The sequence below is a fragment of the Phytophthora ramorum genome, assembly GCF_020800215.1.
Source record: "Phytophthora ramorum isolate Pr-102 chromosome Unknown Phyram_PR-102_s0007, whole genome shotgun sequence".
Classification (NCBI taxonomy): domain Eukaryota; phylum Oomycota; class Peronosporomycetes; order Peronosporales; family Peronosporaceae; genus Phytophthora; species Phytophthora ramorum.
Window position 1 is genome coordinate 1,503,394 of NW_027150653.1, and position 15,374 is coordinate 1,518,767.

Genomic DNA, 15,374 nt, shown 5'->3' on the forward strand with positions numbered 1-15,374 from the left:
CGACAAGTGGGGACGAAAACGACTGGATCGGTCATGCGAGGGGCTGCTGCGCTCAAGCAACCACCACCAGACACTACACTGGTATGATGGTTGTCACGTGTGGATTTATTGGGGGGAAAGTGCTTACATCTGAGCTATTCGTCAAGCAGAAAGTGTCTTCAATTCCATCCAAGTACGAGACAGTTCTACATCGAGATCCTAACGAGCGCAATGGCTTCGGCAATAGAACGCTCCGTTTTGGCGACTGCGAGGTAAGGCGCTAGCCGTGGGTTTAACAATTGTTGATGCAGTTGTGACAATGATTGGCTTTGTTACAGAACGAGCTGCCTGGGCCTGGACAATACTACAAGCCGCCAAGCCTCGTGCGCTCGACAGTTGATTCAGGATCGGTGTCTCGCTTGGGCTACAGTACGGGGTTTGTTTCAAAGGCGAAGCGATTCGATGTGCAGGTCAAATTAGTGGTTCCAGGTCCTGGGCAATACCAGCCAAACAGGTACTTTCACACTCGCGTTGGACCACTCTTATCGCTCTTCATCTGCTCATCTCGTTATCTGTTGACCAAGAATCGAGCGCAATACACAAAACAGGAAGCACGGCATGAGCAGCTTTGTGAGCACTGTACGTCGGTATTACCGCGCTGTAGAGTCATGCATACCACAAATAAATATTTGTCGGCTGATTTCGTGCATTGCTTCCAGCCCAAACGGAGCAACAACCAAAGTCCAAACGCTGCACCAGGACCTGGAGAATATAACGCTGCTCAACCATCGTCAGCGTACGCACATAACGTATCCAAGTCTGTGTTTTCGTCGAAGACATCCAGAGGGTGGAATATTTCTACTGAGGTCCCTGCGCCTGGGCAGTATGAAAACCCCATTCAGCTTGGTCAATCACTTCGAGGCAGTCGGTCTCCCCACTCGACATTCAAATCATCAGTAAAGCGCCTTGGGTCAGACGCAACTTTTACTCCTGGGCCAGGGGCTTACAATGCCGAAGACGCAGAAAGCGCGCTTCGGTACGACTGGGTCGCAAAAGCCCACACGAGTGCATCATTCCATGCAGGAAACACTGATCGCTTCGGCCATCTCCCCGGAAAGATCGTCACAGACGGAGAGCTCGGTAAGGCATCATCAGTCAAACATATTAGAGTTTCGATTCAGGTAGTAACTTGTCAACATATCGATACACCACAGGACCAGGAACGTACGAAGTCCCAACGCTGGTTGGTAAGCTTTCAGAGAAGCAGGGGTCTGCTAGTGTGTTCAAGTCCAAGACGTCAAGAGCCGAGGGAATAGTTGGGAAGGCACCGAAGGGAACTGTACCCGGACCAGCGTTCTATCATCCTACGAGCCCAGACAAACGATCTCACCTACTCAATGCAAACAAGAAGTGGTTGTGAAACAATCACTGCACCAGCTGTAGCATTGAAAGCACTGGAGAAACATAGTTGGTGGCTAGAGCACAAACCATTCAAACCAATCTGGAAGTTTGCCACTTCACACTTGAATCTCAGGTTTCTCGCGGAGTGAAGTTGTCAAAGTATCGGCTGATCTGTCCGGTGCACAGCTCCTGTGTAGCCTCAGGCATGTCTTCAATAAGCTTACCTGTACAGCCAAAACCGAATCAGCAAATGAACTTCACAACTGAATTCCAACATCACAAATCGTTCTTCCATACCTGGAATGCCGCCAATTCTAGAGAACGGCGGGATGACGGCATCAGCAGGCACAACGGTGTTGTCTTCAATCCGGCAGCAGTCTCGAACGATAGCACGCTTGCCCTACACAAACACGTGACACAAAATCAGCGACAACAGCCCACAACACTATGCAACTTGAAAACACCGACTCACAATGACACAATTCTTGCCGATCTGCACGTAGGACCCAATCATCGCAGCTTCCACCACTGTGTCCTCTCCGATGTACACATAGTCCCCCACTTTCACTGGGATGAAGGCCAGTCCACTACATACCACAACAATAACAATAATTAATTATGAGATCCTAACCTTCGCGAATACCTTGGCGTCGTACGTGGAGACGACTCTCGTCGGAGGTTTCACGACGCATTTCTCACGGATAATGCACTGCTTCCCGAGCGACACTTTGGCCAAGTCAGCGCGCACAATTGCACCCGAATCCACAATTGTCTGCAGGCATCAAATATAAAATGTGAGGAGAGCGACAAGCCTAGGTTTAAGCTGCACTTTGACGCACCTTGCCGCGCAGATGGATGTTGTGGGCGCCGCAGAGGGTGCACTTGCGGCTGATCTTGTTGCCCGTGGACGTGTGGATGTACGTCTCCGGATCGAACTGCGTCTCTGGCGCCTCCACGTACGGATTCATCTCTTACCGATGCTAAGAGATCAACGACTAAAAATTGAGAAGGACTAAATTTTGTGTGGACCAGAATATGTAGAGTTAAAAGCAAGCGGTGCTGCTGTGGGCAATCCGGTGCCTTCTCTCCACCTTTGCTAGTTGTCCGTGGCCAACATCTCTAGTGGCCGAGAAACGCCGCATGTCAAACGGAAATTGGGCCAGCACCCGCTCGTTTTCAGATATTTCAGATACCAAATCGTTGCAAACGAAACTTAGCTTCAACATGGTTGCGCTCAATGAAAGGTTTGGTCTGCATTGCTCCCACGCTATTCCATTTGGGTGACTGTTGTCGTAAGCTTGCTGTGCTAAACAGAGACTCCTTTCTGGTTTTCAACAGTTTTAAAAGTGGTACCGAACGGAATAAATGGTTTGTTGGAAGCTGGAACTGTTGGCACAAAGTTGCCAAGTAAAGCCCAAGGAGTTTTGTTTTATTGCCTGTATAGAGATCTCAGGCCACGTCATGAGAGAGAGAACACCATCAATTGTTCCGAACAAGTTTGTAGGTTGGACGCGATGCTTCCCACGAGCGTTTACTTTTCTTCGTTATCCTTTTTTATCTCATAAGTCGATCCATACCTCGGTAGAGAAGATAATGACATTTCAGCTGCTCGTAATCTTTTGTAAAACATGTAAGAGAGTCCATTGTTCAGTGGCGTGATCTACAGTAAACAACTCTCAATAAGCCGTGCAAATGTAAGCAATCACATTGTGCAAGTAGTGACGAATCCACAATACTTTCCGCTCGATCCGTCTACCCAAGGGATCCTCCTATTGATGCTCACCTGTAAAGGACCACTACTCGTACTACCGCACCGTTCTTGCGAACATCATATCACGGTATTTCGTAGCTTGAGTTTCTCAGGAACCTATCATAAATCGGCATGGATTTGAGTCACAACGATGCCAATTGAAACTTTCGACCGCGGAGCGTCTCCACGGGGATATACATGTAGGGGAAGCTATCGATAACCGATCTAAGCTTGCCTGTAATCGAACGAGAGATGGCTCTCGTCAGAAACGTTCTTCACATTGCTTCTAAGAAATCTTTGTGCACGCCAACGGCAAACAACGGAGGCCGAATCGGGGGTGATCACTAATCGAAAGCTAGAACCGAGGTCCGTGGAGAATACTTCAGCAGCAAGACCGAAGTTACAAGCACTACGACGTCCATGAAACGTATTGTGCTCAAGCATTCTCCACAGAGTCTACGAAAAAAATAGATAATGGCCTTGTTCCAAGTTAATAAAGTAGGAGATGCATGAAACTATTTGCAGTGCGATGTAATGTAGCGATAGCAGCACCACGCCAAAGTCAGCGAGTTCAGCCGGTAGACTAGGGCTCGTGTTTGCTCCGCTTGGACGGCGACGGTGCCGTGATGCGATCGTCCGGGTGGAGTCGGCGATCTTCGTCCTGTAGCTCCAGGATCCGCTTGCCCTTGTACCGCCCCTTCGCCGCACAACCCGAGGACAAACTTGCACTTCGGTGTAGTGGACTGTAGCCGGACGGGGTTTGTCTGGCCGGGTCACTGGAATATCCACTGTCACTTCGTGGAGCTGGGGGGTACAGGTCTTCACTGAGGCTGCGCATCCTCCAGGAGGCACTAACCGACGGCGGTGGCATCGATGTGTCAATGGCAGGGACGTGCCACGTCTCCGAATGCTTCCGTTTGGCCCCACACGCCGATCTGGGCGTCGGTGGGAGGCCTCGACTGCTGGTTGGCGACGTGGTCGTAGCTGCCCGCACACTGTTGCAATCGACGTCATGTCGTCTCGGACTGATGTTGCTGGTGTTCTGACGTAGGCGGCGGTGCAGTTTCTGGGTCGGCGTGCAGGGTTTGACCCCCACAAGAGCCGCTCCTTCCTGGAACCTGTGGGTGACGCTGACCGGCAGCGGCCGCGCAATGGGGAGCAGCGTCATGTTCATCTGCACGAAGTTCCACGTCGAGCTGGTCGTCGGAGGGGGCGCGTTCACGACGGACTCGTTGGCGCAGAGCTCCATGAGCTTCTCGTCGTGCGACTTGGCTGCCATGGTGCGGATAGCTGCGGGGGGCATCAACAGCACGGGGATTAGAGAAATGAAAATCTTTGTATTCAGGCGGATTTGGAAGAATACCTGAGTGGGTGCGTCGTGTCCGGCACGCAACTCAAAGTGCGGCTTTCCAAGCTCAGCTCAGGCTTTTCAGATATCAGACCGAGACTCCGAATTCGCGTTAGATGGTGGGGAGGAGATGGAGGCGGCTCCGAGGAGGATGAGGGAATGCCCAGTGCACGAAGAAGCTCAAGAGGTCGCACGCTGGAAGGTGCCTCCTTTTTAGAACGCGGGCCGCTAAAAATGGCGACGATTTAGCCCTCGAATTAGCGGCATGCGCTTCAACTCGAGCGACTTGCCTTTTTCAAACAAAACGCCGACGTTGACAAGGACTTGAGTCGGAGCCATATATGGACAGTGCGGCTGGCCGTTGAAGGCGTGGCCTCGACAGGCTGAAGGAAAGCGCGGTGCGGTGATGGGGCGGAAGTTTTCCCAGGGGTTTCAAGCCAACTCCAGGGGCGAGGCCGTCGTCGAGCAGCTCCAGTCGCGGAGAGAACTCGAAGGGAAACGCATTACAGCGTGCACACAACGGATGCTGCACGGAAAGCAGCGGTTGTGCAGGCGTGCGCCAATCTCTGTGGTCAATTGTCTTTGGACTCAGCACGACTGAAAACCTGATCCACATGAAGATCTTGCTCAACGAAGGTACTTCCCTACCGCACACCTTTCATTCTTGCAGACGCAGGATCGATGAAAGTCAGGTGCTGTGCTTCACAAAAGCCAGTGTGCGTCCAGCAGAGGCTAAGACTCAGGCTTCTCGCCACCACCACGAACACCTTGCCTACAGACGAGTCTTCGTGACATTTTTAAAGCCCTCAGTCCGGGCTCCATTGCAGTGAAGCTTTCACACACACCAGAGACAGCGCTCCGCCAAATGCACCGAGCAAGCAGCTCGCTGTCGGTACATGTACATGCATCGGCGTAGGGCGATGGCATCGTTCGGTTGTCAGCGCTGTAGACGACATCGCTCCGTTTTCTAATTCTTACCTGTAATTCGGGATAGGACCCCACGTGGTTGTTCAATTGCAAAAATGCGATACGACATACAGTATCCCCCTCATTTCGGAATTGAAGCTAAAGAGACCAAAGCAGAAACACAAAATGGCTGACGTGGCGGCGATCATCAACCTCGTGAACAAGTTCGCGCTGTCGTACTCGCTCGAGGACGGCGACAAGTCGGTCAAGACGCTGCTGTCGCTCTTCACGGAGGACGCGAGCTTCTTTGAGGAGCTCGTGGGCGGCAACTGCACGGGCAAGAGCGAGATAGAGGCGGCGCTGCAGGAGCTCGTGCAGCTCAAGTTCCTGGCCGACACGCGCCACCTGCCTAGCGGCCACGTGGTGGAGCTCTTGGATGCCGAGAACGCCTCGGTCTCAAGCCACACGACGGTCTTCTGGAAGTGCGCGCCCGTCATGGTCGTCACGTGGACGGACGTCGTGGTCAAGCGCGACGGCCAGTGGAAGTTCCAGAAACGGGCAGCCGACGCCGTGCAGAAGAACCTCGAGATAATCGGAGAGATGCAACTACGCGGCAAGAAGCAGTACGCCCACAAGGATGAGGCCTAAGCTGGATGCCTCGACCTCTTTTTTCTTTCCTTACAAGCCGAGAAACGTGGCTCGGCCACGTCGGGTTGTCTGCTGTTGTAGCTCGGCTTGTGATACAATTTGAAAAGCATAGAAAAAGACCTCGCTCGTCCTGCAGTAGCAGGTGGAGAATGGAGAATAAAATGCAAGAATACTGAAGTTGCGACGCATCGAGTGTTTGTTGTCCAGTTTGCTGTCTGCGTCACTTTGATGCGGCTCGAGATAGGAAGCGCCCCTTTGTCTGCCAGCAGTCGCACTACGTCGTGGGGCTTTTGTTGCTCGAGAAGATATGGGCGGCGCTGTGTCCGAGCTGCGTGGCGAGATCCACACACACGTCCTGATTGTGCAGCACTATCCACTGTTCCTCGAGCCGGTACTGGCAGGTACGTGCACGTGATGGCAATAGAGAGAAGCTGTACTTTACAGGGTTAAAACTCACACGGTGCCTTCGACTTGGTAGCGGTGCAGTATTTCCTTCATGCGGCTGAGCTCGGTGAAGGTACCAACCGCGACAATCCACTTGAAGAGCTCTCCATGGACGTTGTCATCACGGATAAACGAGTGTTTGAAGAAGTGTCTACCGAGGTGGAGCTGCTTTCAGAAAGCCCAGCCGTGACTGAGGCCTTGCTGCACGCTGTGCGCAGCTATCGGCAGTTAGAACTCTCCCCCGACGTTGACACCTTCAAGCGGTGGTATGACCCTCCATGGCGCAAAAACGCACCCTTCCCGAAGTTTGCCGTTGTCCCGCCGAATGAAGTCCCGCGCTTCCGGACTGCGGTGCTGCGAACAAGCATTCGTTGTCTTCGTCTGATGATGTTTTGCCAAGACGGTAAGAGGCAACTCGAGGAATCCGGCGGCCCCGCTGTGCTCAACCAGGCAGTGCTCGAAAATCCGCTAGATGACTTCGTGAAAAATGACGTCAAAGCCATCTTCTCGGCGGTTTATGGTGGTGACAATGCGGTGCGGCGTATCGCCATCAGCAATGTTCCTATCGTAGTTGAGATGATGAAGGAAAGCCATGACAGCGCCATCGTTCAACTTGCAGGTGTTCGGCGGATATGCTCGCTACTTGCAGACGTGCAGGCCCGCCAATACTCACCGTCTCAATCCCCCACTCGTACAGCTCAGCCAACAAGTCCAAGTAATCAACCAGACGAGCAGGCAAGCAGTAAGCCCGTTGATCCAGTAGATCCAGTTGACCATGAACGACTGGTTCTGTTCCGAGAGCTTGACACGTTCGCTGTCGCCACCTTGGTTACGGATACGCTCAATCGCTTTGATGTCGACAAGTACTTGAGCTTGTACGTCCACGTGTGCCGCTTCATTTCCTTCGTAGCTATCGAAGGTAAGTGCTTCAAAACAGTCCGCCTGCAAGCCCCATCCTTACCTTCATTGCTTCTGTTTCTGCTCGAAATCAAGAACGAAATGCAAAATTGGTCGGGCAAACCGGGGGCATCGAAGGCTCGATCCGATTGCTGTTCAAAGCGAGAGAAATGCGCCGTGAGAAGAAGGCTGACGAAAAAGCCGAAGCAGATCGACTGGTGCGGATCGCTAAAGCACCAGAATCGGCTCAGTGGCTGGGACTTCTGGAAACCAGGAAGGCACCACCACCGCCACCTATTGATGCATCAGGACAAGCTACATCCCTCGCTTCACTTGCTGTTGTCGAATTCACGCCCACGGAAATTGGACAGCAAGCACTATGGGCGCTTGATTTGCTGGCAACCCTCGACTTCAACGTATCCATGATGAAGCTGCACAGGTTGAAATACTTGTTAGAAGAGATACGTCTGGACCCTGACGGCAAGGAGCTTGGTGCAGTGCTCATCCTTACTCGAAGGCTGCGGCTAATCCGGTGGGATCAGGTTGGGGCTCCTTCGCCTGAGAAAACAAAGCAAAAAGCAAAAGCATAGAGGTTAACGATTCAGAAACAGCGTGCGATTTTCTTTAACGGTGTCGCACACCACAGCACAAGAGATCACGGATCTCTGAAGTCTACGACGAAAGCGCCGACACAGTAGCCAGGGCCTCCTTGTCCGCAGCCGTCAATTCCGGCATGATTGCTTGGAGAAGGTTGGCTTGGGCCGTGACATTCTGCAGCGCCTGCGGAATTGCGCCCTGGAAAAAGGAAATACAATGCGACGAGTTAAAAATGACAACACAAACGCTACCAAACAAGGAGCTTACCTTCAGGTCCACCTCGTTCAGGGGATCAAAGTACGCCTCGAATTCCTCCTCAGGTTCTTCGCCGTCATGGACCTCAACACCACCTTCGGCATCCAAAAGGTCCGAAAGATAGTTATCTGTACGCACGATTAACGTTAGCTGCGCTAAGGCACATCCACCGAATCAACCATAAAACTTACCAGCAGGAGCAAACACAGACGACGAGGCACCAGCACCCGATATGCCTTCGTCACCGCCCTCACCATCAGATGAGTCGTCGTCCGATGATTCCCACTCCTCTTCGTCCTCCGCCAAGTTCGACATCGTCTTCGCAAGAATAACAACGAACTTCGTCAAAAAGTGCACTGCAGTGTACTGCGTTTTGCCGCTCGCAGGAGTGTTTCGGGCCTTCGATCGGGTCTGGATGCCGGTGGCATCCGCAGTTTCCGAGTCCACTGCGCTTCCGGTCACCGTGATGGAATTGATTCGAGGGTCATTCCACTCGACGACCTTCAGCAGAGCACTCACTGTCACCTTGATGCAGTAGAGTCCGTAAAAGTCCTGCTGCTTTTCGATCCAAGTGCGGAAGACAAAAGTCAGCATGTTCGGAGCCTGGGCCTGGCCTGTCGGTGCAGCCGGGGGTGGCAGTTGCTCCAACACATTCAGGATTTCAGGGCCGTGAGAGTGAACAAGGCGGGCAAACACCATGCACAGCGACTGCACGAGCGACGGGAGCTCTGTCGCAGCGAGACGGGCGCAGACTGCACTGAGGATAGATTGCACGGTAGCAGTCGGCAGACTCGGGCCAAGCTTCAACAAGATCTGAGTGATCAACCCGCCGACGCACGTGGCACTTGCATCGGAGACGGCAGGCGACAACAGCTTCGCGGAGACTGACAGAGTCGTGTCAATGCCATTGTTGCCGGCGGCGGTAGTGTACGCCGCCAAAGGGTCAACAGCAAACATCACAAACCACTTCAAGCATTCGGAGCCGGCGTTGAGCACCTTCTCATCTTCCACAGCACTGAGAACCGCCACGAGTGGCTCAAACGTCTGCTGGACAACTTGAGCTCCAAGCTGCTGGGTAGCCGGGTCACCTCCGCCACTTGACAAGGTGCCGCTTGACGCAAAAGAGTGACGGAGCAACGTCTTCAGAATCGTAAGTGCGCTGCCGGCGGTGTAAATACCGTTTCCAGCGCCTTCCAGGTCAGACACACTCTGGACGAGCATCGAGCGAATAACAGGCAAAACTTGCTCGTGCACCTTTGCCGTGATAGCAGCGCTGTCAAGCTGAAGTAGCGCCCCAAAAGCACCATCAATCAATTCGGAAATCAGCGGGTCGTTCAGATTCTGGCTCCAGTGGTGCAAGAAGCAAACAACCACGCGCTGGGCCGATTCAAGCGAAATACCTTCCGATTCCTGAAGAACCACGACCAAAGTCTCAAGAGCGATATGAAGTGTTTCCTGCGTAGATTGCTCCGCCAGGCTAGTCAGCCGATCGACTATGACGACACCCGCCTCCTGAAGCCGTGCCTTGCCTGCGTCGTTGCGGATAATAGCACCGATAGCGCGGCAAGCGTACAAGCGCACAGGCAAAACCTGTCCCTGCTCAAGGCCCGAAATCGCCACCTGGAGAAAGGCGTCCAGCATCTCTTGGTTCATTCCCTTGGCAAGACGACTCGCACACCACAACGCTCTCGCACGCAGATAAATCTCCTGGCTACCTGCATTCATCACCTTGAACAAAGTCTGCAAGAACGCCGAAAGGTCCAGCAACTGGGAAATGTCGGCAGCATTTTTGCTGATGGCATCGAGTGTCGATGCAGCCACAGATCCTACGACCAGCAACGCCGCTTCCTGGAGACGCCAATTGTTTGGGTTATCTGCCTTCAGGCGCCGCTGGGCCGCATCAAGAGTAGCCACCACAGCCTTTCGTCCGAGCACCGCCTCCAACTCCGTGAGGAGGTCCGTTGCAGCATTACGCACGCTAAACGCGAGGCTCTCGTCGTCCTCGTCCGCCACGTACTTGTTGGGGTCCTCCTGCCACGACTCCATCTGACTCACCGTAATTTGCATGTATCCGATCATGACGAACACAAAGTCGGCCAGTCCGCCGACAATGAGCTGGCGGGTCGTCTTGGTCGGGGCCTGGATGGCTCCGCGCACGAACTCAAAGGCCGCGACGATCATGGCACTTCGGCCGATCAACGCGCCCTCTCCGTCACTATCGTAGCCCTCCTCCTCCTCCGAGGCACTGAGCACCACCTCGCGCTCGTACCCCTCGGCATCATTCACCATGAGGCCGTACACCTGAGGCATGATCTGCGGCATCAGGTCCGTCATTTCCTTGGGCCACTCGCGCACGAAGCTCGCGAGCGTCGTCAAGATCTGGATCTTGACCGCGTAGTCCTTGACGCTCTGCACGGGCAACGCGAGCTGCTCCAGGAACAGTGAGATCCACTGCGTCGTGTTCTCATGCAGCAGTTGCGCCGCCGCGCCGTTGCCGACCTGCGCCTCCATCCCCACCATAAGCAGGCTGCTCTGCACGATGCGCACGATCCTGGACCGTGTGCCGGCCGGAAACTCGCTGGACAGCACGAATACGCGGCGCAAGTGCGGGAACACGGACGCCACGAGCTCGCAGCAGTTATCGCTCGAGAAGTGGCCGCCCGCGAGCGACAGGAAGCGCACGGCAAAGTCGATGCGCAGCTTGTCCTGGCCCGAGATCATGGCCATGACGGCGGGCAAGATCTCGACCCATTGGTCGGGCCAGTCGCGCTCGAAGATGGCCGTGAGGATGAGGCACAGCGCCGTCTGCAGCTTGCTGCCCGCGAAGAGCTCCAGTCGCTGCTGCAGCGCCAACACTAGTGCCTGCTTCACCTGCGTCTTCTCCTGCTCGGGTACAGCGTACGCTGGCTGCTGCTCCTGCTCGCTGGGCGCCCAGTGGGACGTCACGAGCTTCTTGAGCAGCAACGCCGACAGCTGCCGCTGCGCCTCAGATGCCTCCGCCGAGAAGAGGAACTCGCCCAGCTGCAGCGCGAAACCCGGCGTGCGCAGCAGCTCCGTAAGCTGAGCCTCGCTCTGCGCGCGCACGTCCGAGGCCGCTGACAGGCTGCCCTCCAGTAGCTGCACCAGCTCCATTCGTCCCTGAGTGTCTTTGAGTCTCCGCGCGTTTGACGAATGGAGTGATGGTCAGAGGGGAAAGTGTATCCATGTGGGAAGGTATAGTGGAAGCGAGTCAACGTGCACACATACTCAGTGTCAATTTGACAAGCAAGGGCCAATGTGGGGCGATCGAAGCTAGCCAGGGTATCGTGCTTCTATCCATATGCATGTACACGTAGTAGCGAGCACAAGCACAATAACTGCGTTTAGATTTCTACTGTTATGTTGATGATTAACTCCAGCAGCTGAAGTATCTTTGGAGCGCGGCTGGCAGCGTTGGAAAGCTCGAGCGAACTGCGAATGTCCACCAGTGATCTGGTGTCCAGACTCTAGCGTCCCGCGGGGCCCTCTCGTGAAAAAGAGCGCTGGCACAGCAAGCTGGTCCGGGGATCTTCTACGTCTACAGTCAAACTGGCGGCAAAATGTGACGTGACAAACGGCTGTCCGTCGACGATGATCGCGATCTCGCCGCCGCCGCCACCAGATCGATTGTCGACGCGTTTCTTGCCGGTGCGAGGTTCGTTTCTTGTGCCGCTGCAACATGACCTCCACGTTGGCAACTGCAGCGAAGGCAATTGGCGGGCGGCGGCTTCCTCTTAAATAATCCACCGCAGATTTCGCCCAGCCTGCTCGGTTTTCCCGAGGCTGGGACGCCCAACCACCGCTGTCTGTAATGCAACCAATATTCGCCCAGTGCATGTGCATTAATTATTGTTGTAATCGTCTCTGAGTTACTTGAAGTAAATGCCTATCGCAATGCGGCTTGTCGAGATGGCTCATGATATCGCCAAACTGACGCCGCGGTTGTCATTGCTTGTCATTGCTTGATCATTGGAGACCTGAGGACGTTCGAAACTTCAACGCAAGGGACGTCGCCTCAAGTGGTGAAATTAAAGCCAAGCAATCGGCAATGAAAATGCTAGCGGTGCAGCGGCGGGATGACCTCCTTGGTCATTGCTTGCATTCTTGAGTCGCCGAACGGCGGGAAGGTAAACTCGAGCCAAGTCGAGGCATCGAAATGCCTGCAACGGAGGTACAGGGTGATGGGCATCGCCTTCCGAGTCCTTCTGAAGCAAAGCCTAAACATAGCTCCGCTCGCAAACGATTGGTCAATGCCCCCATCGCGCACTCTCATTCGCTGAAAATGGGTCGTCACGTACGTCACAACAAAATGCACATCACCCGCCGCTGCTCACTCGCCAACCTGCTCGCTAGACATCAAGCCCCCAAGCGACGTGCATCGTCACACAATGGAGCCACTGCATGACGACGAGCGCCAACTGCTGCTGTCCCCGCGCCTGCGCTCGCCGCGTCGCAGCGCGCCCACGCCCACCCACGCGCCGTCCCACATGGTCTTCGAGCCGCCGCCGCTACGCCGCGACGCCGGCGGCAACTCGCTGCACTTCACCAAGCAGCCGGCCGCCATGCAGTCCCCAGCCAATGAGACGCTGCCGATCACGGCGCCCAACGCCTCGTCCCCACGCTGCTACTCACCGTACGGAGCCACGCGGGTGTCCATGGAGTCGTGGGGCTCCCACGCGGACGTCGGCGATCCGCTCAACGGCTGGGAGCGAGGCGTAACGGACGTGCTGCAGGCCACGCCCTGCGTCGCCATCGCTGTGCTCGTCAACTTGATGATCTGCGTACCCTTTGGCCTGTCCTTCTTCCCCGTCGAGTGGGACGACATCCCCGTGCCGCGCGCGCTGGGCATTCAGATGTTCCTGCTGTCGTCCACGATCTGCCAGTTCACGTTCGTGGCGCTCAGCAACTTTGACGGAGCCATTTGCCAGATGATGGTGGAGAACGTGCCGTTCATGCACACGATCTCTATGGCCATTATCCAGGAGCTCGGGCCTGCGAACCCGAGCGTGCTGCCCACGATCATGGTAGCATACGCCTTCTCGTCGGTCGTGTGCGGCGCGTTGTTCTTCGTGCTGGGACACTGGAAGCTCGGCAATATTGTCTACCTTTTCCCCAAGCATATTATCGTGGGGGCGGTGGGTGGCATTGGCGCCTTCGTGCTTCAGAGCGGTATTGAAAACGCAACAGGTCAAGCTTTCGTGTGGACGTGGGACGGCGTGAAGCAGCTTTTCGACGAGCAGATCGTGTGGCTGTGGGTGAGCTCGGCACTTCTGGCGCTCACACTATTTGTGCTGACGCGCCACATCACGACGCCACTGTTCCCCCCACTTTTCTTCGTATCCATCCCGCCGTTGTTCTACGTGCTGTTGCTGCTGCTTGGCATTTCATCGGAAACGGCCCGTGAGCACGGGTGGTTCTTTGACCGCGCGCCACATGTACCTTTCTACTCCATGTGGGAGCAGTATGACTTCTCGCTCGTAGCCTGGCATGTCATTCCCAAGCAACTCGGCACGATCATCGGACTCACGTTCTTCTCGCTCATGCACGTGCCGATTAATATCCCGTCGTTGAGTCTCACTACCGACAAGGAGGTGGATATCAACGACGAGCTCGTCGCACACGGCATCTCCAACACTCTGAGTGGTTTCTGCGGCACGGTGCAGAACTATCTCTGCTACTCGACGTCGGCCCTGTACTACAAGTGCGGTGGGGGTGGTCGCAAGAGCGGCTTCGTCATCGGTCTCATTATGATGTTCTTCTTCTTCGTGGGACCCAACGCAGTTTCCTACATCCCGCGCTGTATGGCAGGCTGCGTCATGATGCATCTTGGTTGGGATCTGCTCAAAGAAGCCCTCATTGATACGTACGACCAGTTGGATGCTTTGGAGCTCGGCACCGTGTGGGCCATCGCTGGAACCATGACATTCTGGGGCATGAACCAAGGTCTAGCTGTCGGCGCCTTGCTTGCGTGCATGACGTTCGTGATGCAGAGCGCGCGCACGCCGACCAATGCTCCGATCCGAGGAAGCATGAGTGCAGCCACGCTACGCAGTCACACGTGGCGGACGACGGACGAGTTGGATATGCTCGACCGTGAGTGCCGTAACATTCACGTCGTGCAGTTAAAGGGGCACCTTTTCTTCGGCAACATCAACCAGCTTAGCGACTACGTGCGCGAGCTCTTCGAAGATGGTTCTAGTTGCACTAGTAGTGGGGTGGAGTCCCCACTCGAGAGTGTGCTCAGTGACGATATTCGACCAAGACCCGATATTCACTGGCTTGTGCTTGACTTTACGTTGGTGGTGGGTTTGGACTCCTCTGCAGCGGATCGCCTCACCAAGATCAAGTATGCGTGCGATGCACACAACTGCAAGATTGTGTTCGCCGCCGTGCCGCCTGCATACGAAAAATTTACCGAGCACCTCATCGAGCTTTTCGGAGACAACCGCATGCTGCACATTGCCTCGGATTTGGATAGCGCGCTCGAGTGGTGCGAGAATGACATCCTAGGGAAGAACGGCGTCGAGAAGGATGGTTCTCCTGCGAGCACATGCGCTGCAGACGAAGACGAGTTTACGCATTTGCGCAACCTGCGGAGGTTCATGCCAGATCAACCACTTTCCGTGCAGCAGCGCTTGCTCGACTATTTCCACATCCAAGAAATCGAGAAGGACGAAGTAGTATGGAGGCAAGGCGATACGCCAGACCGTGCGTTGCTGCTAGTCGATGGATCGCTTACCGCTGTGGTCGAGGAGGAAGCTGGTACGACTGAAGTAGTGTCGGTGGGATCAGTCGTGGGCGAGATGTGCTTCCTGACAGGGGAGAAGCGTAAGACGTCCCTTGTTGCGACGAAGCGCAGTGTGGTGTACGTGCTGAATCGCGCGAGCTTCGCAGAGATGCTGGAAAAGGATTGTCACCTGGCGTTCCTGTTCCAGGGCATTTCACTACGCTACACATCCTATCGGTTGCAGTATGTAGGCAATCGTATTTGGGAAACCAAGTGTCTGCCAATCTAAGCTAATCCTATAATCAAAATGTACGTACTACATCAACAGCTCCACTCAGGCAAACACCTTCCTCGACCACGAAAGGAAAAACAACAAAGCAGAAGACAAGGGTAGTAAGCTTCAT

General features: G+C 54.7%; 6 protein-coding genes across 6 annotated transcripts; 3 read left to right on the plus strand and 3 right to left on the minus strand.

Moving 5' to 3' along the window:
* Window positions 1–1,509: 1,509 nt before the first annotated feature.
* On the minus strand, window positions 1,510–2,348 carry KRP23_8454 (Dynactin subunit 5; the record flags this gene model as incomplete). Its single annotated transcript, XM_067893896.1, has 5 exons — window positions 1,510–1,604; window positions 1,678–1,780; window positions 1,853–1,967; window positions 2,037–2,152; window positions 2,220–2,348. 5 exons carry the CDS (start codon window positions 2,346–2,348, stop codon window positions 1,510–1,512), a joined length of 558 nt encoding a protein of 185 aa, XP_067743382.1.
* Window positions 2,349–3,713: 1,365 nt separating this feature from the next.
* On the minus strand, window positions 3,714–4,409 carry KRP23_8455 (uncharacterized protein; the record flags this gene model as incomplete). The annotated part of the gene is made up of 1 exon (XM_067893897.1): window positions 3,714–4,409. One exon carries the CDS (start codon window positions 4,407–4,409, stop codon window positions 3,714–3,716), a length of 696 nt encoding a protein of 231 aa, XP_067743383.1.
* A 1,161-nt stretch (window positions 4,410–5,570) lies between these two features.
* KRP23_8456 (uncharacterized protein) lies at window positions 5,571–6,032 on the plus strand (the record flags this gene model as incomplete). Its single annotated transcript, XM_067893898.1, has 1 exon — window positions 5,571–6,032. One exon carries the CDS (start codon window positions 5,571–5,573, stop codon window positions 6,030–6,032), a length of 462 nt encoding a protein of 153 aa, XP_067743384.1.
* Window positions 6,033–6,339: 307 nt separating this feature from the next.
* Window positions 6,340–7,963, plus strand: KRP23_8457 (uncharacterized protein; the record flags this gene model as incomplete). The annotated part of the gene is made up of 3 exons (XM_067893899.1): window positions 6,340–6,433; window positions 6,511–7,395; window positions 7,470–7,963. The coding sequence occupies 3 exons, from the start codon at window positions 6,340–6,342 to the stop codon at window positions 7,961–7,963; spliced, it is 1,473 nt and encodes a 490-aa protein (XP_067743385.1).
* An 82-nt stretch (window positions 7,964–8,045) lies between these two features.
* On the minus strand, window positions 8,046–11,357 carry KRP23_8458 (Importin-9; the record flags this gene model as incomplete). Its single annotated transcript, XM_067893900.1, has 3 exons — window positions 8,046–8,168; window positions 8,238–8,353; window positions 8,417–11,357. 3 exons carry the CDS (start codon window positions 11,355–11,357, stop codon window positions 8,046–8,048), a joined length of 3,180 nt encoding a protein of 1,059 aa, XP_067743386.1.
* Window positions 11,358–12,631: 1,274 nt separating this feature from the next.
* Window positions 12,632–15,259, plus strand: KRP23_8459 (uncharacterized protein; the record flags this gene model as incomplete). Its single annotated transcript, XM_067893901.1, has 1 exon — window positions 12,632–15,259. The coding sequence occupies one exon, from the start codon at window positions 12,632–12,634 to the stop codon at window positions 15,257–15,259; it is 2,628 nt and encodes an 875-aa protein (XP_067743387.1).
* Between the last annotated feature and the right edge of the window lie 115 nt (window positions 15,260–15,374).